This window comes from Herpailurus yagouaroundi, unplaced genomic scaffold, assembly GCF_014898765.1.
Source record: "Herpailurus yagouaroundi ecotype Mexico unplaced genomic scaffold, PumYag 140, whole genome shotgun sequence".
In the NCBI taxonomy this organism is placed as follows: domain Eukaryota; kingdom Metazoa; phylum Chordata; class Mammalia; order Carnivora; family Felidae; genus Herpailurus; species Herpailurus yagouaroundi.
In genome coordinates, this window is record NW_024412395.1 from 52960877 (window position 1) to 52983197 (window position 22321).

Here is a 22321-nt window from a genome sequence, read left to right on the forward strand (position 1 = left end):
CATCAAAAATACAATTACCCTAAAATACAGAATATGTAGCTTTAAAATACATTTCATACTCAGTAGTAAAACTTCTCTCTATGAGAAAAGGTAAGACTTTTTCCTTAACTAGCAAAGGTCATAAATGGTCGGCTGGCAGAGTAAATTTGGCCCACACATGTTTTCTTTGGCCATGCAAAGAATAATATTTTTAGTTACATTAGTTGCCAACATTAGGAAATTATAAATATTTCACACAAATATCCAGCTTTCTGGTTTCCCTTGTTAAATTGTGAGCAAGGGCAACCAGTTTCTGGTCCCAATACTTTTCATTCCACCAGTCTCCTGGAGCCAAAGTGGAAGCTACCTCTTCAGGGACAGCAGGGCCCATCAGTTATCTACACCTGCCCCTGGCGACCATCCCCGTGAGCTCGAGCCCCATGTCGGGCTCTCTGCTGTCAGCACAGACCCTGCTTTGGATCCTCTGTCCCTCTCTCTCTCTCTGCCCTGCCCCTGCTCATGTTCTTTCTCTCAAAAATAAATAAAACATTAAAAAAACAATTAAAAAAGAAGATATTGGGGGAATCCTCAACCAATCCTCAATACTCACTTACCTTTGTTACACAGAGTGATTTATTTGAAGAAAGATCAATTAAGAAACACAAAGGCATCAGCAACTTAAAAATAAAGTCACTTCATATTAATCGGCCTTAAATAGGAACGAAATTCTGACACAAGCTGTAGCATGGGTGAATCTTGAAAACAACAGGCTAAGTGAAATCAAACACGAAAGGACAAATAATACATTATTCCACTTACATGAAGTATCTAACATAGTCAAACACATTAGAAACAGAAAGTACAATAGTGATTACTAGAGGCTGAGTATCGGGACAAAACAGGAACTCACTGTTTCATGGGTACAGAGTTTCAGTATGAGAAGATGAAAAAAAAAAGGTAGAATGGATAGTAGTGATGGTGGTACAACAATATGAATATACTTAATGCCACTGAAATATATATTAAAAATGGTTAAAATGATAAATTGTATTATATATATTTTAATACGGTAAAAAGTCACCTGAGATTACCCAAGTATAGGAGTATAGGCATTTATTAGAACTCAGCAAATGCACCTTTAAGTTTTGTATTTGTCACTGTGGGTAAATTTTACATATAAAGAAAACACTCAAAACAAATACTGAAATCCAGTTAATAATATGCATGCTGAAATGTGTAAGAAAAGTATCAGTGTTCACAATTTACTTTGAAATGTGTGAAAAAACAAGATGGATTGATGTAAAGATAGATATATGAAAAACGAAGCATAGAAAAATGTTAATGGTAGAATATGATGGGTATGTTAAGTATACACTGTAAAATACCTTCAACCTTCCTGAATGTTTGAATTTTCATAATAAAATACTGGGAAGAAGTAGGAGGTGAGGGTAATGGACCATTTTGTCTCTCTGATATGCTCCCTCCCTATCTATCTTTAGCCCATAGGCCTTTTATACCACATGACAGTGGAACAATACTTTTCATAAAGCAAGAAATGGCCTGTTTATCTGCTAACATAAAGCAAACATGTTCTGGAATAATTTTTAAGGCTCTTTTTCCTTTATCCTGCTATGAATTCCTCTATTGTTAGAAGGCCTTGATCAAGACTTAAGCAGCGCCAATGCAAACCACAAGACGCTAACTGGAGTGAAGAAACCACTGCTTAGTTCATAGTTTAATAAATTATTTTCTTTCAATAAGGATGGGGTGGCACCTTCACTTTTTACCATACCTGCTGCTTGACTTTTTACAAAGAACAGGTATTCATTTTATACTCTGAAATAATGGATTTTACGGGAGCCTGGGTGGCTCAGTCGGTTGGGCGTCCAACTTCGGCTCAGGTCAGGATCTCGCCATTTGTGGGTTCGAGCCCCGCGTCGGGCTCTGTGCTGATAGCTCAGAGCCCGGAGCCTGCTTCGGATTCTGTGTCTCCCTCTCTCTCTGCCCCTCCCCTGCTCACATTCTGTCTCTCTCTCTCTCAAAAATAAATAAACAAAAAAAATTTTTTTGAAATAATGGATTTTATGAATTGGATGTTTTAAAATTTTTCTACAAAGTTCCTTTTAAATTTACTGAATGGAAACTAATAAAATTTCAAAATATTAATATGTTAATTTTGCAATTTTTAAAACCATCAAGATTTTTGCATAAAAGGTTTTTCTACATGCATCATAATGTTTTTTTTATATACATGTAGAAGAGTAAAGGAAAGCAGTTATGAAAAACTAAAAGAGAAAAGTAATAGTTTTACACATTATAGACTAGAGCTTCCAGATGAAATTCTGGCCAGAGCTAAATATAGAAACTATAATTCTAGAAGTTACAGCTTCAAACAAGCAACTGTCTAAACACTTTAGATTATATCACACAAGAATAGTTCCTGAAATCTTCATTTAATGCATAAAATCATTTTGCCTTTCATTATAAAAGCACAATTTCAAAGTTTAAGCCACAATTTCACAAATAACATTTGACTAATGACTTTTACTTTAGACAACCCATCATGCTATTTATACCATACGATGTTGCTTCTACATGGTTCTGCACAACAAACACCTATATCAAAACACTCCTGCTTATTTTACTATCTATTGGAGGAAAAGGAATGCGGAAGAGGAGAAAGGGGGTGGTTTACATGCTAAGAAAACATGCAGCAGAGGGTGAGGCGGTCTAGGGTACAAAAAGGTATGGTATTGACCTCTCTCAAACCTGCTTTTCCCACATACTTAATTAAATCCCTTAGACCTCTGTATACTAGTGCTATTAAGATTTGGTTTTGATAATTATAAACAACCTATGTGATGCTACTTCAAATTATAAGACTCTCATCAAAAAAAAAAAAAAAAAACTACAACAGAACCAAGGAATACCTCTTGGGGCTATAAAAAAAATGTACCAACTACATACACTATTCTAATCTTTGATCACTGTCCTTGGTAAAGGAGTGGGAAACAGAAAGTGGGGAAGAAAGAGAACATCATTTTTTAAAAAAATGATTAAAGAAGGAAAATGGACTAAAAATTAAGAGAATTTTGTGTTATTGGGCAAATCAATCTCTCTAAGCCTCATTTTCCTTAAATGTTAAATGAACAAGAGTGACTACTTGGAATAAGTTAAACATCATCAAAACCTTTCATTTTCTTGGGGCGCCTGGGTGGCTCAGTCGGTTGGGCGTCCGACTTCGGCTCAGGTCATGATCTCATGGTCCATGGGTTCGAGCCCCGTGTCGGGCTCTGTGCTGACAGCTAGGAGTCTGGAGCCTGCTTCGGATTCTGTGTCTCCCTCTCTCTCTGACCCTACCCCATTCATGCTCTGTCTCTCTCTGTCTCAAAAATAAATAAACATTAAAAAAAATTTAAAAAAAAATTTAAAAAACCTTTCATTTTCTTGAATTACAAGTATTTTTTTAAAGGTTTTTTTTATTTTTTTTTGAGAGAGAGAGAGAGACAGAGAGCAGGGGAGGAGCAGAGAGAGAGGGAGAGAGAGAATCCTAAGCAGGTTCGACGCTCAGCACAGAGCCCAGTGCAGGGCTCGATCTCACAATGGTGAGATCATGACCCGAGCCAATATCAAGAGTCAGACACTTAACCAAGCGAGCCACCCAGGCACTCCATCTTCAATTGCAAGTATTAAAGAAACTTCAGCAATGATACTTAACCTTTTTTGAAGTCACAGGTCCTTCTGAAAACCTGGGATTTCTCCCGAGAAAAACGCATATACAAATTCCCTCATTTTGCATGATATTTCAGCAACTTCAGGAACCCCTGAAGACTATCCATGAATAAGAGGTTAAGAATTGCTGTGTTTCTAGAAATTCCACCTTTCTCTGCTTTTGGAAATTACCTATATGTTTCATAAACTCACTGATAATTTTTATGATCTGTTTTTTTTAATGTTTATTTATTTTCAGAGACAGCGAGCGTGCAAGTGTGGGGAGGGGCAGAGAAAGAGGAGAGAGAGAAATCCAAGCAGGCCCCAGGCTGTCAGCACAGAGCCCAATTCGGGGCTCCATCTCAGGAATCAAACTGTGAGGTCATGACCTGAAACGAAATAAAGAGTCCGATGGGTGGACAGATGTTTAACCAACTGAACCATGCAGGTACCCTATGTGATCTAGCTCTTTGAATCAGATTTCCTACAGAACCCAATCTAATTCCAAAGAGAGGAAAAAGGAAGCTTAAGAAGTTTTTAAAATCTGAAATAGAAAGATTTACCTTTTACAAAGAGAAATAGATTTGTCTTTAAGTGAACACTATTAACATTATCAGATACTTTCCTACCCAAAACCCATCTTTGATCTATTCTACTCTGGCAACTTAAACCCTTGATTCCATTCAACCACATCAACAATGCAACGGAGTCTGGGAGAACCACATGAAGCTTCAAAACAAACACACTTACTGAGACAGATGAGCAAAAATGGTCACAAAAGAAGCATCTGAGAAGATCTGGGTACTCTGAAAGCAGGTCTCAGGCCAAATTAATGACAATAAATACCATCCTAGTTTTTAAAAGAGCTAAATATATATGTTACCTTTAATAATTTTGAAGAACGAATTCTGATTAAAAATAATTTTCATATGCATTACTGTCTAATCACTGTTAAGAAATCCAATGACTAAGTGGTTTATCATAGCTTATCAGCTGATTTCACTTTTTTTTTTTCAATGAAAGGGACACTTTATTGAAGTCCCAGGGCCCTGGGTCTTGGGCAGAAGGCATCCCTGCGAGTAAAGGAAGAGCCGGTAGACAGGCCTTATTTGACCTTCTTGGGGCGTGGGTTGTTGGTGTGGCCACACTTCTTGCGGCAGTTAACTGCACAGGGGTGCAACACTTGTGGCAGATCATCCTGTCGCAGTTGTATTTCTGGGCCAGCTGGCAGAGGGAAGGCTCAATGACGCCACCCGCAGGCAAAGCACCAAGTATAGGGTGGACTCTTTCCGGGTATTGTAGTCTAACGAAGTGCAGTCATCTTCCAGCTGTTTGCCAGCAAAAATGAGACGCTGCTGGTCAGGCGAGATGCCCTCCTTGGCTTGGACTTTGGCTTTGACATTCCCACTAGTGTCACTGGGCTCAACCTCGAGGGAGATGGTCTTGCCCATCAGGGTCTCCACAAAGATCTGCGTCTGCAACGCTGCCACCAAACCGTTGGGAACCTAGTTGTGACTTTTTTTTTTTTAAGTTTATTTATTTTGAGAGAGTGTGCACGCGCACAATCGGGGAAGGGGCAGAAAGGGAAGGGGACAGGGGATCCAAAGCAGGCTCTGCACTGACAGCAGAGAGCCTGACATGGGGCTCCAACTCACAAACCGTGAGATGGTGACCTGAGCCAAAGTCAGATGCTTAACCGACTGAGCCATCTGGGCACCCCTGATTTGACTTTTTAAAAGACTAATCACAAAATGTATGCAAGTTCCCCAACATCTACCACTGACAAATTACATAAAATCTTTATCTAAGATATAAAATATACAAATTTCATGCACTATACTAGATTTTGTGGGAAAATATGAATACTAACCCTAGGTTCAAAGAACTTAGATATCAACATTTCTAGTTTAACTATAGTCTCCTAGTTTACAATATAGTCTCTGGTTTATAATAGTCTCCTAAACGAATTTCATTGCATGCAAATCTTGCCCTATTTCAACCTACCATTTTTAAAAAATCTCATCATATCTGCAGTAGTATCTTTTTTTTTTTTTTTTTTTAATTTTAGAGAGAGGGAGCATGAGTCGGGGAGAGGCGCAGAGGGAGAGAGAATCCCAAGCAGGCTCCACACCCAGCATGGAGCCTGTTGCAGGGCTCGATCCCACAACCCTGGGATCACCAACTGAGCCACCCAGGCACCCTATGGAAAATAACTTTTAACAACTCCTCATTGCCTAGTTTTTCACACAACTACCTCTACAGGTAGGAGAAAGAACCTGGGCCTTTGAAGGCCTGAGGATGTAGCTTGGAACTCACAAAGCAAGAAAAAATTTTCTTTATAATTCATAAGAATACTCCATTTGTTCTATAATACAGTCATATTTGATCTTAACTTAAAAACGGTGTGCTTTTTCCCCTTGAGTAAAGTGACACTCTAGTAAGATGCACCTTGCTATTTCTGTGACTGCACACACCCATACACTGCCAGGCTAAAAATACCTCCAAGACTAAGTCACCAGCCTACAGGATACAGTCAAAGCTTAGCACAGACGGTCCCCAGTTCCACTTCAACCACAATTCCAAGAGTAACAAAGCAAAACCACAGCCACACCAAGGTACATGTAACACAACCTCTTCAATGTCACTCCCCAAGACACACACACACACCACTGCTATTCCCTTTCCTGGAATTCTCCCAGCTTATCCAACCACCAGCAACTTCCCGTTCATCTTGCCAGATTTCACTCAAGTATCTCTTCTATGATGCTGTCCTGACCACCCAAAACAGAGTTAACTATGCCTTCTTGGGTGTCCTTTGTATCTTTCATATACTTCTATTACAGCATCTTATACCAAAGTATTCTTTTCTTTGTTCACTCATCCTTCTTCTCACTAGGCCATGAGTTTCTTCTTAAGGCCAAGAACCCCATTTTTTTAAATTTATTTTTTTAATTTGTATCCAAGTTAGTTAGCATATAGTATAACAATGATTTCAGGGATAGGTTCCTTAATGCCCCTTACCCATTTAGCCCATACCCCCTCTCACAACCCCTCTAGTAACCCTCTGTTTGTTCTCCATATTGAAGAGTCTCTTATGTTTTGTCCCCCTCCCTGTTTTTATATTATTTTTGCTTCCCTTCCCTTATAGAACCCCATTTTATTTATGTTTGTATTACTAAGGCTCAACAGTGCCTGGCTAATGGTGGTTGTTCAATAAATGTTTGTCAAATAAATGAGTAGACAGATAAATTAATAAATACTACTAAGTTCTTCCCTGATTCATTCTTCTTCACAGCACTTCTAACCTAACATGCTATAATTTACTTTTAAATTTTTGTATTGCTTTTGCATTTATCACTTTACTCGCTGATGTAATTCCAGTCCTTAGAACATTAGAAAACATAGTAGGTACTCAATGTTTGTTGAATGAATGAAAGAAAACCATTCTGTTCAGATTATTCAATACAAAATATGGTTCTCCATATATAGTTTACTTCCAAAAAAAAACCAAGAAACAAATGCTAGTTTTGCCCAATCCTTGATAATGGCAGCAAGTAATACTTCTTATAAACTTCTAAGAAAAGATAATGGTTTATTAATATTAAAATTCCAGGTGGTCATAGGTAAACTTAGGGTGTTCCTATTTTTTAGTAAGATATTGCAGAACATTCATTTTCAAAAAATGTATAAAGGTTCTTACCCATCCTTGGTTTGATCGGCTACTCCTGCCAAGAGCTGCACGACCTTCGGATTACTATTTGGATCATTATACAGTCCAAGATAGCGCTGGACAAAGTCTTCTGGGGTCATGTAATGCTCTCCATCAACCTCAGTACTGGCATACTAAAAAATAAATAATGTATACTTAAAATTAAAATTATTCAACATCATATTGTAGCCAAAAACATTTTGTGAAAAGGTATATAAAGGACAGTATCAAAATCAAAATAAAGATAATAAATGCAGGATAGTGCATTTTCCTCTGGACAGTGAAAAACAAACACTCAGAGCCAGATTTAAGAACACTGGCAAAGTACTGACACATGCCACAACATGGATAAACCTTGAAAACATTACAAGTTAAAGAAGCCAAAGGCAAGAGGCCACAGATCGTATGACCGCATTTACATGAAATGTCCACAAGAGGCAAACCCACAGTGACAAACAGCAGAGGCACAGGTGCCAGGAACTGGGAGGAGGGCAAATGAGAGTAACTGCTTTAACATATATGGGGTTTTTCTTGGGGGCAGCGACCATGTCCTGGAATTAGATGGTGGCAATGGCGGCACACTGTAAATATACTAAAAAAAAACACTGCGGTATACTCTTAAATGGTTAAAATGGAGAATTTTGTCTCATGTGACTTTTATTTCAACTAAACATATAATATGTAAGAGACGAAATACGAGAAAGATGAAGAAAGGTGAAAGGGCAGCTAAGGTGACTAAGACCTGAGAGTGAGAAGGTGACACGTGTAGACTCCCAGAGGCTTCCCACCTACAAGAGTGGAGAGCAGCAGGAGAACACAGGCTGCCAAACCTTAAAAATAAAACAAATGAGAAAAGCACGACAAACACACAAGACCTTCCATCACAGGTATTTGTTCTACGTTCCAGTAGCTGGAGAAAAGAAACAAAAATATTCTGCTTTTAGGTCATTAATTTTTAAAAATAAAATAGTAGAATCTGCCTGTCAAATAAAGACCTATTTTAAGGGTTTTACGCACTATGGCATGATCAAACACAACCAAAGCTCTCCTCTTCAGGTTGCAGCTGATCAATTTAGCTACTTCAGTCAACTATTAAAGTAGTAACATCAGAAAATTTCCCAGAATTGAAGAATACAAGGGCTAAGTGCCAAGCACAACACAGTAAAACAAACAAAAACCTACACCAGGCCATGGCCCATCATCATAAAATTACAGAACACCAGTATAAAGAGAAAATCCTACAAGTTTTCAGAGAGAGAAAAGGTCACTTATAGAGAATTATGAATCACAGGCACCAATGCTTCCTCAACAGAAACACTGAAGCTTGAAGACAATGCAGTAAGGCCTTGAAAATTCTAAGATAAATGATTTGCAGCCTAGAATTCTAAACTGAGCCAAACTTTGAATCAATTATAAGGGTAGGTTAAAAGTACTTTGAGATATCCATGTTCTCAATACTTTTTTCTCTTGCCATGTGCCTCCTCAGGAAGCTATAGGAGAATCTGCTCCAACAAAATGAAGGCATGAACCAAGTGGGATACAAAAATCAGATGACCCAATCCAGAAAAGTGGCCAAGAGAAATCCCAAGACAACAATTGTGCTGCAGGCCTCTAGAGTACATAGTCCTGGCAGGGAGCAAACGAAGGGCTCCAGGAAGGAAAGCCACTGGGAAAAACGGAATGCTTATCCAAGGCATTTGGCTAAATGAAAAATAACATGGGGAGGAGTATGAACCTTTGTTCAAATGTCACCTTCTCAATGAGATCTATTCTTACCACCCTATTTAGTATTATAACCCATGCCTGCACCTATATTCCCAATCCCCCTTACATTGCCTTTCCCCCCCCTCGGCAGCTATCACTTTCTAACACACTATGTATTTTACTTCTTTATTATGTTTACTGTCTATCTCCCAACAAAGGAAGGAATCTTTGTCTAGTTTGGTCACTGATGTATCCCAAACACCAAGAATAATGCTTGGCACACAGTAGGCACTTGGCAAACCTTTTTTTTTTCTTTTGAGAGAGAGAGAGAAAAAAAAGAGAGACACAGAGAGAGAGGCAGAGAGGAAAGAGAGAATCCCAAGCAGGCTCCCCGCACAGCACGGAGCCCAAGCCATGGCTTGACCTCATGACCTGAGCCGAAATCAAGAGTCAGACGCTTAACCGACTGAGCCACCCAGGTGCCCCAGCACTCAGTAAATATTTGTTAAATTAATGAATTTGTATGAGGTACACAAGTTGCTAAGTAAATGAAAAGTTAGATAATTTTTAACTCTATCAGAAAGTAAATTACAAAAAAGCATTTTTGTTGTATAAAAACAGGAAATACATGACTTGGCTCAAATAAACAGTATTCACGGTCATAATAATATAGATACCAAATATTAATTTAATAACAATGATAAACATACTGAGAGGAATGGAGGAAGAAGAATGGAGGAGGAAGTAGTGTAAGGAAGTCCTCAACTACTCTCATAGAAAGTCAATAATATCTAGAAATAGCAGTATAGAAATATGAAGGGAAATACCAAATAAATAGTTAAGAGTTAGAAGTGGTTGCTTCTGTATCAGATAAAGGTCTAGTATCCAAAATCTATAAAGAACTTATCAAACTCAATACCCAAAAGACAAATAATCCAGTGAAGAAATGGGCAGAAGAGATGAATAGACACTTTTCCAAAGAAGACATCCAGATGGCCAACAAACACATGAAAAGATGCTCAACGTCACTCATCATCAGAGAAATACAAATCAAAACCACACTGAGATACCACCTCACACCAGTCAGAGTGGCTAAAATGAAAAACTCAGGAAACTACCGATGCTGGCAAGGATGTGGAGAAATGGGAATCCTCTTGCACTGGTGGTGGGAATGCAAACTGGTACAGCCGCTCTGGAAAACAGTGTCGAAGTTCCTCAAAAAATTAAAAATAGAACTACCCTATGACTCAGCAATAGCACTACTAGGAATTTACCCAAGGGATACAGGAGTGCTAATGCATAGGGGCATGTGTACCCCAATGTTTATAGCAGCGCTTTCAACAATAGCCAAATTATGGAGAGAGCCTAATTGTCCGTCAACTGATGAATGGATAAAGAAGATGTGGTTTATATATACAATGGACGACTACTTGGCGATGAGAAAGAATGAAATCGTACTATTTGCAGCAACGTGGGTAGAACTGGAAGGTATTATGCTGAGTGAAATAAGTCAGTCAGAGAAAGACAGATACCATGTTTTCACTCATATGTGGATCTTGAAAAACTTAACAGAAGACCATGGGGGAAGGGAATGGGAAAAAAATAGTTACAAACAGAGAGGGAGGGAGGAGAACCATAAGAGACACAAATACAGAGAACAAACTGAGGGTGGATGGGAGGGTGGGGGAGAGGTGAAAGTAGATGATGGGCATTGAGGAGGGCACTTGTTGGAATGAGCACTGGGTGTTGTATGTAAGCCAATTTGACAATAAATTATATTCATAAAAAAAAAAAGAAGTGGTTGCTTCTAGGAAATAAGACAAGGATGGGAAGGATCACAGAAAAGGACTGTTGGTTTGCTTTTTGGTTAAGCACTTCAAATGTTCTCATTTGTGAATCTGACTAAACCAAGCAACCAGCTCTTTCAACAAGAGGAGAATTAAATAAAAAATGTTTCCTCTGTCATATTCTAGAAAACCCCACAGAGGTTATCATAGCAAATGCTTGATCAGCCTGCACACAGGTAGACATATTTTTACTAACTTGTACTACCCAAAAGCACCTAACAAATATCACCCCAAGATAAAGTCATGTTCACTTTACATTCTATAAAAGTCATTGCTGAGGGGCGCCTGGGTGGCGCAGTCGGTTAAGCGTCCGACTTCAGCCAGGTCACGATCTCGCGGTCTGTGAGTTTGAGCCCCGCGTCAGGCTCTGGGCTGATGGCTCAGAGCCTGGAGCCTGTTTCCGATTCTGTGTCTCCCTCTCTCTCTGCCTCTCCCCCGTTCATGCTCTGTCTCTCTCTGTCCCAAAAATAAATAAAAAACGTTGAGAAAAAAAAAAATTAAAAAAAAAAAAGTCATTGCTGAAATGGTCCTAAGTTTAAGTCCTGGCTCAACAACTCCATTCTCCTGCCAGGATTCTACATATATCACACATCTATAAAATTAAGACTAAATGATCTTCGACATTTCAAAACAATAAGTATGCAAATATAGGATAAAGAAAAAATAAACTGTATGGTATTAATACTAATAGTGAATGGATTCTACCAATTCTTGTTGACTACTTCTTCTATTCTGTGTTCCTCAATATCCTTCATAATCTTACATGTTTTACCAAGATCAGAAAACCACAGAGTTAAGAACAGGCAGGAGTGGGGAAAGGCACAATGTCAGGAAGACTACTGCAACTGGAAAGAGGAATCAACACAAGGAAGTCTAAAAATAGAATTTAAAGCCACTGACAAGTCAAAAACTCACTAGATTATGAGTGCCAAACAATGGTATGAGAAATGTACTATAGGATCCAAAAAGGAGTGGCTCATTCTAAGGACAGGTGGAATGGGGCTGCAGTAGGAAAGAGAGAGTATGTTCAGAATAGGCCTTGAAAGTAAAATTTGATTTTAACTGCAACAGACAGAAAGGGTCTACAAGGTTTTAAAAAAATGTGAATACAGAGATGTTAAAATAAATTATTCTCTCTTTTTTGGAGGGAGAGAACTAGTTGGAGACACAAATGTTAATAAAGAGAGGGCATACAAAGATATGAAGCAGGGGCACCTGGGTGGCTCAGTCAGTTACGCATCCCAATCTTGATTTCCGCTCTGGTCATAATCCCGTGGTTCATGAGGCTGAGCCCAGCATCAGGCTCCTTGCTGACAACACAGAGCCTGCTTGAGATTCTCTCTCTCCCTCTCTCTCTGCCCCTCTTCTGCTCATGCTCTCTCTAAAAATAAATAAACTAAAAAACAAAAACAACAACAACAAAGCAAAGATGTAGAAGTTGAAATGGAAAAGACAAAGGCAGTTTGAGATCAAATGATGGAAGACTTTGAATGCTAAGTTGAACAGTCTGAACTCCATTCTGTGGGTAATGGGATGCCATTAAAAGTTTTAGAGGAAGACAGAGACATGATCTGACCTGTGCTCTCTCTTGTGGCAATGTAAAAGATGATTTGGAGAAGACAGAAAATGACTGGGGGCAGGGAGACCAAGTGTCAGCTACTGAAGATCCAGGTGAAAGAGGATGAGACCTGAACCAAGGTGGTGGGAGTGCAAATGAAAAAACAATGGGTACTTTCACCCCTTGCTAATGACTTTTTAAAGATGATTTTAATAGTGTTACAGTCATACCATTCAAAATTCAAAAAGTACATTGGGGCACCTAGGTAGGTAGCTCAGTCAGTTAAGCATCTGACTCTTCGTTTCGGCTCAGGTCATCATCTTATGGTTTGTGAGTTCAGCCCCTGTGCTGGGCTCTGCACTGACAGTGTGGAGCCTGCTTAGGATTCTCTATCTCTCCCTCTCTGCCCCTTCCCCGCTGTCTCTCTCTTTCAAAATAGATAAACATTTTTTTAAAAATTCAGGGGCACTTGGGTGGTTCAGTCCATGGAGTGCCTGACTCTTGGTTTTGGCCCAGGTCATGATCCCAGAGTCGTGGAAATTGAGCCCTAGTCAGGGTCCTGACTTAAGATTCTCTCTCTGTCTCCCTCCAAAGACAATCAATTTCTGGATTTTTTTTTTTAATGTTTATTTTTGAGAGAGAGCGTAAGCGCACCCAAGTTGGGGAGGGGCAGAGTAAGGGGGACAGAGGATCTGAAGCGGGCTCTGTGCTGATAGCAGGGAGCTCGATGCAGGGCTTGAGCCTACAAACCAAGAGATCATGACGTGAGCCAAAGTCAGACTCTCAACCAACTGAGCCACCCAAGCGCCCCAGAAGCAATCAATTTCTTGTCTGTCCTTCCAGAGATGTTTTATGCATAAATGTTTATACATATATGAAATATATGCATATACATGCTAATGTATACACATGCAAATGTGCATAAATACTCTTACCCATTTCTCTTTTTTACACAAATGATAACATAATTATTAATTAACATTGTTCTGTAGATCTTACTTTTTTCAATTTCAGTCTTGTTGAAAAGCAATTCAGCTATACACACACACATGCATATCGTATATAAAGAACTATAAGAATGCTCACATCTTTTGTCAAAAAATCCTGGCCTGACTCTTATGAGAAATTTAAAAGAAGGAAGAGCAAAACACAAAATGCAAAATTTAAAAAAACACTAGAGATGGGTTATGGAGATCTTTGTTCTCTTCACAACTGTTTGCTGCTTGCTTTCTGTAATCAGATGTCAATTCTCAAAAGAGAGAATATGAAAACATTTCAGTTAGTATTAACAAAATGCAGCAACTAATTCTCCATTTATTTTTGCCACATAGGTGCCTAATATCTAATACTAATACCTGAATTTGACTGCCAGGACTACCACCACTATACACACAGAACACACACACATACACACAGAGTAAACTGTACCTACAGAATCACCAGGAGTTCACAACAATCTTGACTTTAAAACTATCAGGAAATAAAACTATCAGGAAATAGCCTTAGCACAAACCACTAGCACAGCAGCCAACAAGGAAAACAAATGCTTTTGTTGACAAGTACTGGAACAGGCTTTGCCAGTATCTGGGGTTATAAATGATGCCAAAGAATCAATTACCCTGAGGTATTTTGCTAATGTTTTCCCCAACTCTCCTACTCTATTTTAACTTGATTTTAACTGAAAGATAAAGCATATAGCTCAGAGGGGAAAAAAAGTCTTCTCATCCATAAGGAGTCAGTACTTGACTTCTCCAGGAGACAGTTAACTAATTAACTCATTAAATTACAGACAATTACTTGGCAATGTCAGTGAGTCTGTTGCCTGAACAGACAGAAGAGGGAGTGTAGAACAGAAACTAGAATCTACCCACAGTCAGTCAAGATGCTAAAACATTGTAGGTATTATGTTAACAAAGCAAAGCAGATACCTCAAAAACAGGTGATTTATTTAAACAAAAAGTATATTTTAAAATAAGAATGACTCAGTTAAATAGTTTCATTACTTTCAATGCTTATTTTAATTGCTGGACAATAATGTTTTAAACGAAGTAAACATGGCCTACAGTAACACAGAAGGCTAGAAATCAGAAAAGATTAGGTGGCCATATTGAGACCTTCTCCTTCTGCTAACCAAAATGACTTGCATGTTTATACTAAAAAGAATAAAAAGAAAATTAAAACAAAGTTTTGGGTCTCCCTGCTAAATTATTCTAAAAACCTAATATGTCAACTTAATAGTTTCATAATATTTCCATTTTGTTCCTGTCATTTCAAAGGAGGAACAAAAATGACTTTAAATGAAATTAACCAAATATTATATCCATACTCCAAATAACTTTAGAGTTAATCATTTGCTATTTCAAAGATGTCTCTTAAGCAGTTGTAAATCTCTCTTGGGCAGGAAGTCAAGGACACATGAAAGACATTGACAAGAAGTAGCTGACAGTATCCAAACAAAAATAGGTGATTTATTTTCTTGACGAAACTTTCCAAATCCAACTCAAGTATTTGAATGTAAAAGTACACATAGCTTTGACATTTCCAGAAATATTTAAGTTTACATTTAGTTCACATGTGCTTGAAAAAGTCTTGACATTATGAAGCTTGAGAAATGAAATGGATCTCGACGAAAGATCAGAATCTTTATACATTGATTGCTGATAAAAGATGGCAGGGTTTCATATACAGATATATATAATTACACTATTGCACTTACACAGAACTACCTCTAGCTCCAAATGAGATCATGTTATCTCCAAATGTTTTGCCTATCCAGCCAACAGATCAACATATTAAGGTCTCACTTGACTGGAGTAAATTGGAGAGTAGTAATTCCTTTACAATTTGCCAAACTTTAACCCATATAGCAGGTTACCTGTAAAGCAGACTTTACAAAGAGTTTTCACACAACCCTAGATTTCTATCGAGTACAAGGGGAAAAAAGAAGGTTAACTTAAAATTTAATGACACGAATGAGTAAAAAAACCAAATAGTCTAAATGATACAAATTACCTGTTTAAATGATTTAAGTTCAAAAACAGATCTTTTGATATTTTATATGTCCAGAAGATTTTCCAGAGGTTATAAAGAAAAATTCTGATCTCCTGTAACTAGAAGGCTGGTTACTTTTTAAAAAGTACACAGTGTATCAAGATCAAGGATTTTCTTTTTAAGTATGCACACCAAAACCAAGTAATATATTTAGAAGCATTACTTTTTAAGCCAAAAATCTGCTATTGTCAAATCTTCCAGGTAATTTCGCTTTCACTTAAAAACATTTATTAAGTACCAGTCGTGTGCTGGACATTATACCTGATACCAGGGATGCAAAGATCACAAAAACAGAGTTCCTACCCCAAATAACTCAGAGACAGTGGCATGCTGGACACTGAAACCAGGGTCTAAAAACAAATTCTAATTCCTGTGCCATTAACTAGTTGTGATTTCTTGAGTCTTCTCTGAGTCTCTTCTCTAATAAGAAGATATAGAAACATTAACGGTCTTGACATAAGGAAAAAATGAGATCCTGAACACCAAAGTTCTTGGAAATTGTAAAACTAATAACACATAATGAAATACTGTAGTTACTCTAAAATGCTTAGAAACACAGAAAAGCAAAGGATCCAAATTTCCCTCCTTGCTTATTTAATTATTCTGCTTTTTGCCCAAACATGAAGGAGTTAATGTTCTACCTCCTCATCTTTCTCCAAACCAAGGTTTCCTTGGGGTTGGCTCCCACTGTTGTTGGGTTTACCAAATCAGTCCTAACTGGTCTAGCCAGCTTCATCTCTGCTCATCCAACATGTGGCTGTAATAGGAGTCAAAACACACTGCTGCTCCAAGACTTTGTTCCAACTGAGATGAACTGACATTTTCAGATCTTAACATCCTTCCAATTTCAGTAACTCTCACATGACAATGCCACAAAGTTCAGTAACTACAGGGATCATGTAAAGCATTTCCCATACAGAAAAGTGAATTATAGGAACAATGGAAGAGCTGAGCTTCTGAAGCTAATCCTCTTGCTGTCCTTCACTTACATGGCTCTTACTCCTAACAGAAACCAAATTTAGTCAGGAACCAGGAACGTATGCCCTTTCACTACACAAGCACTCTGCATAATGAGCAGACCACAACAAACCCTGTTACAATAGTACAATGTGGAATTTATCTGTTATAAATTAATACTCTAATAAGAAAAAATAATTCTAACACATATGGCCACTTTTTTAAAGATTTTAATTAGTGATGCAAATTTTTTCCGATATTTACTAAAATCAACTACACACGCATTAGGAAAAGGCAATTTTATGCATCTAATTTTAACTAGCACTCTTAGTCACGTATTTCAGATACACTAGAAACAAAACCTTCTATTGGATTTTGCAAAAAAGGTTCTCAGAAGTCTGCCTTTCTAACTCAGCTTGCCTCCATGAAATATTATGTGCTTATTTTTCTTTTTGCTTTAATATATGTATTTTTACCTTCCATTATATCAAATCCTATTGTCAGCGACTAAACAATGTAATTCCTAACAGAGCAGAGAGGTATAAGCTCTTTATTAATCACTGAAATCAACTGAAGCTACCATAATAAACTGCGTATACCAAAACAATTTTCCCCTCAAAGTTTCCAAAAACCTTGGAAATAAAATAATGACCCCAGAGAACTCAATAACTGAAACTAGAATGATTCTCAGGGCAGATTAAGTTGAATAATTAATTCACATTGTTCTTAAAATAAATACTTCAATCTCTTGGTCTAAGTAACCATGGGAACATACAAGGAGCATATATATTTATAAGCCTGGGCAAATCATGTCTTTGACAATCAAGGTGCAGCTCCTAGGGGGACAGAATGCTTTAAGGTTGGTAAGCCTTAATTAAATACCAAGATTTTTGTCACAGAGAAAGAAGGACCTTTTTCCTGGTAAGGAGTGGAAAATATTAGAAGATTTAAGAGAAAGGGCAACCAAATGTAATGTATGAACACGTCTTGGATCATGATTTTAATAAAGCAACTCAAAAAAAATGAAACCATCAGGGAAACTTCAACACTGAATGGAAATCCACATTATTAAGGAATATTCTTACATGAAATAATCAAATTATGATTTGATGGTTTTCAGAGTCGTCAAGTATCAAGTCATCATTCAGTAGCTTTTCGAGATACTAAAGTATTCATATATGCAGTGATACAATGTCTGGGAATTGCTTCAAAATAATCCAGTGCAGCTGTTAATATCGAGGAAGCAAGATTAGCCAAAAGAGCTGATGAAGCTGAGTGACGGATATATGGTAATTCATTATACTATCTTCTCTAACTTTATATAGGCTTAAATTTTTCCATAATTAAAAAGTTTTAAAAAGATACAGAAAAATAATGAGGTGATTCTATATATACTAACATACCTGTATCTCCCAAACAAAATTAACTTAGAAAGGCAAGTTGCATTGAAACATATAAAGCAAGTCTCTTCTATTTACTGTATAACCTTGAGCAAGTTACCGAACCTTTCTAGGGCTCAGTTTCTTCACCTATAAAATGAGAATGTTAATCGCTTCTCAGCCTTTTTGGCTAAGATCAAGTGTAAAATGAGAATGTTAATGGTTCCTACCTTTTAGAGTTGTTTGGAGGACTGACTATAATGATTTATATAAAATACTTAAAATAGTGCCTGAGACATAATAGTGACTCAGTAAGTAAGCAAGAGCACAGTTCTAAAAGCCCAATAGTGGCCACAGAACTGATTTCGGTGAATGATGCTTTATAAACTTCAGTATTATTAAGTAAAAGAGGGGCGCCTGGGTGGCGCAGTCGGTTAAGCGTCCGACTTCAGCCAGGTCACGATCTCGCGGTCTCGCGGTCCGTGAGTTCGAGCCCCGCGTCGGGCTCTGGGCTGATGGCTCAGAGCCTGGAGCCTGTTTCCGATTCTGTGTCTCCCTCTCTCTCTGCCCCTCCCCCGTTCATGCTCTGTCTCTCTCTGTCCCAAAAAAATAAATAAACGTTAAAAAAAAAAATTTATTAAGTAAAAGAGAGCTGGACATAAGGGGGAAATGATTTTTTTTTTTTGAGTTATACACATAAAGAATGAATTATAAGTCTTTCTTTCAGATCTGTGTCTTGGTATTTCAGAGCTTACAGTTGGACTATTAGTCCTTCACTGATCCAGATTGAGCAGTTGAAGGTTCCAAAGAAAACTGTTATCATCCACATATCATCCACAGTCTATCTTAGACCATGGCTATACCCCTTCTCAGAACCTACAAACTTGAGAGAAATTACTTCTTATTCTTATTTCTGAATGTGGAGATTTGTAAATATCTTCAGGTATATGTCTCAACAATATGAGTAATTAGCTGATTTTATGTACATAATCATAAACACATATTAATATTTTAGTCACTTTATAGGTCCAGCACAGTTAGCTGGGAAAGATAAGGGACTCAGATCTTATTCACGAAAGAAAAGTCCTCATCCCATCTTAGAAGGAAAAAAAGGGACCAAGGAACTAAGCTCCATTTGTCAGGCATCATTTACAAATTACCTCATTTAATTGTTATAACATCCCTATGTACTAGGTGTAATAATCCCTTCTTAGGTAAGGAAACTTACTGGTATAAATACCTAAGGTCCTAGAGGAAAAAGGCATCCAGTAAGGACTCAAATCCAGATCAGACTACAAAGCTCTTGCAGGCTCAAGCTACACTCTGCTGCCTCCTGGATGAAAAAGAGTCAGCTGAGGCCCCACTCAAGATGTTCTAAGAACCCTACGGACAGAAAGAAATTAAATTGGAAGAATCACAGCCTAATTAAAGCAGTCATCCATAAGAAAGCATAGAAACATGTAAGGAAGTTTACATTTCTTTTTTTTTTTAAGTTTATTTATTTTGAGAGAGAGAGTGCATGCGTGAGCAGGGGAGAAGGAGAGAGACAGAGAAAGGAGACCATCTCAAGCAGGTTCGGCACAGCACAGAGCCTGAGAATGGGGCTTGAACTCACGACTGTGAGATCATGACCTGAGCTGAAATCAAGAATCAGACGTTTAACCAGCTGAGCTACTCAGGTGCCCCGAAAGTTTACATTTCAATATGATCTATTTCAATATGATCTATTTAAAATGTAAATGGAGGGGCACCTAGATGGCTCAGTCGGTTGGGTGCCCAACTTTGGCTCAGGTCATAATCTCACGGTTCATGGGTTCGAACCCTACATCGGGCTCTGTGCTGACAGCTCGAAGCCTGGAGCCTGCTTTGGATTCTGTGTCTCCCTCTCTCTCCTCCTCCTCCCCCGCTCACACGCTCTCTCTCAAAAATGAATAAACATTAAAAAAAATTTCTTTTAATGTAAATTGAGGGGCGGCTGGGTGGCTCAGGTCATGATCTCACGGTTGGGTTTGAGTTCAGGTCCCACATCAGGCTCTCTGCTTTTGGCATAGAGCCTGCCTGGGATCCTCTGTCTCTCACTCTCTCTGCCTCTTCCCAGCTCATTTTCTTTCTTTCTTCCTCCCTCTCCCTTTCTCTCTCCCCAAAATAAACAAACATTAAAAATTTTTTTAATGTCAATTATTCCACTTCCAAGGTGAAAGATCTTTGGTGGTCTCCACAACAATCTTTGAAAAAAATCCAAACTCTTCCCTGCAGCCTACAAACAAGGCCCTGCTTGATACGGCTCTCCTTCAGTCTCATCTCTCACTGGCCATTCACTCCCTCACTTACTGATGCTTCGGACACACTGGCCTCCTTTCTGTTTGTCAAACATACCAAGCCCTTATCCACATCTAGGCCTTTACACATGTGAGCCCTCTGGAATTCTCTACCCACTTTATAGTCTCATCTCTAGTCCCACCTTCTCAGGGGTCTTTACTGACCACTTTCTTGAAAAGTGATGGCCTTTTCCATCATTCTGTTTGTTTTCTTATTAGACTTGTCACCTTCTGAAGTTTGTTTTGTTTTTTTAAATGTGTGGGCTTTGCTGTCTCAGCCCCACCCAGAATGAGTTAACTTTCACTGAACTCCTCTATCTCAACTCTATAAAGGTAGAACCTAGCACAATGCCTGGCACATGGTAGGCAATTAAAAATATGATTGGTAGTAGAACATAACATGACATTTAATAACACTAATTTTCTCATCTTTTCAATTACTTTTCAATCCTTGTATCAGACTCAAGGATAAAGTCTCATTATAGTGCTAGTATGCCCTTAATGCCTAACACTTTTTTTTTTTATGTTTATTTATTTTTGAGACAGAGAGACAGAGTGTCTCTGTCTCAGAGACACAGCAGGGGAGGGGCAGAGAGAGAGGGAGACATAGAATCTGAAGCAGGCTCCAGGCTCTGAGCTGTCAGCACACAGCCTGACGTGGGGCTTGAAGTCACCAACCATGAGATCATCACCTGAGCCAAAGTAAATGCTTAACCAACTGAGCCAGCCAGGTGCCCTGTCACTTTTTTTTTTTTTAATGAAAACTTTATACAGTTTATTGCAAATACTAATATACCAAAGATGAAGGCTACCATCTTCAATTCCTAAATTCTAAAAAACTGGTGAAAACACTTAACAGTTTAGATAAGAAAACTTTAGATCCCCTTCTGTGTGTCTCATAGACTCTCATTGGCTTTATTCAACCCAATTTATTCTGGGAAGTCCTCTTTTAACTTCAGATTCTGAAATTTCTAAATTCTTACTTTTTTAAAATTTTTTTAATGTTTATTTTTGAGAGAGAGCACGCGCAAGAGAGAGCACACCAGTAGGGGAGGGGCAGAAAGAGAGAGAGAGAGAGGGAGACACAGAATCTGAAGCAGGCTCCAGGCTCTGAGCTGTCAGCACAGAGTCCTATGCAGGCCTCAAACCCACGAGCTGTGAGATCATGACCTGAGCCGAAGTCAGATGCTCAACCGACTGAGCCACCCAGGCGCCCCTATTCTTACTTTTTAAATTATTCACTTGATCAAAATCTAATACATACACATTAAGGCTTTATTTTTACTTTCCTCTAATTCTTCTATAAATGTATATGTGTAAATATACATACAACATATATGAAGCGGCTTATAGAAAACTAGAGTCATGCTATAGACACTTTACATCTTATCCCACTTAATAGTACATTGGAAATCTCTAAATCAGCTGAAATAGGCCTCATTCTTTTTAGTTTTGCATAATTTTCCATGGAAAGGTTTTTCCATAGTTTTTCTATCACTCCTCTCCGATAACATTTGTTTCTCTTTTCTTTTTCCTACTTTTTCTTCCCTCAAGGAACAATCGAGTGTTACAACTAACAACCTTGTACATATATATTTTTATGAGTATTTTTATTTTCCTGGGTTAAATATCCCCAAAGTAGGATTGTTTATTCAAACAGTATCTTTGTTTTACACTATTGCCAGATTGCTTTCCAAAGAGTCTTTGTTTCCACAAATACCCCATGAAAGCACCTTTTTTCTCCACACCGGGCCTCAGTCGATGTTATCATTTGTGATACACATTCCATCCTTTTGAAAACATAGCCCTGGGGCACATGGGTAACTCAGTCAGTTAAGTGTATGACCCTTGATTTTGGCTCAGGTCGTGATCTCCTAGTTCCTGAGTTCAAGCCCCGCATTGGGCTCCTCAGTGACAGTGTGAAGTCTGGTGGGGATTCTCTCTCCTCTCTCTGCCCCTCCCCTCTTTCTCTCTCAAAATAAATAAATAAACTTAGAAAGAAAGAAAGAAAGAAAGAAAGAAAGAAAGAAAGAAAGAAAGAAAGAAAGAAAGAAAGAAAAGAAAGAAAAGAAAAGAAAAGAAAAGAAAAGAAAAGAAAAGAAAAGAAA

At 38.2% G+C, this 22321-nt stretch overlaps 1 protein-coding gene and 1 pseudogene across 4 annotated transcripts in view; both read right to left on the reverse strand.

Annotated features, from left to right (window-relative positions):
• The window catches only part of SLC25A12 (solute carrier family 25 member 12), a 209464-nt gene that overhangs the window by 74462 nt on the left and 112681 nt on the right, over positions 1-22321 (reverse strand). For all 4 annotated transcript variants that reach the window (XM_040475386.1, XM_040475384.1, XM_040475383.1 and 1 more), the window contains exon 3: positions 7391-7533. In XM_040475386.1, coding sequence (XP_040331320.1) covers positions 7391-7533 — 143 coding nt within the window. The remainder of the gene's footprint in view (positions 1-7390; positions 7534-22321) is intronic.
• Positions 4781-6420, reverse strand: LOC121030194 (ubiquitin-like; annotated as a pseudogene).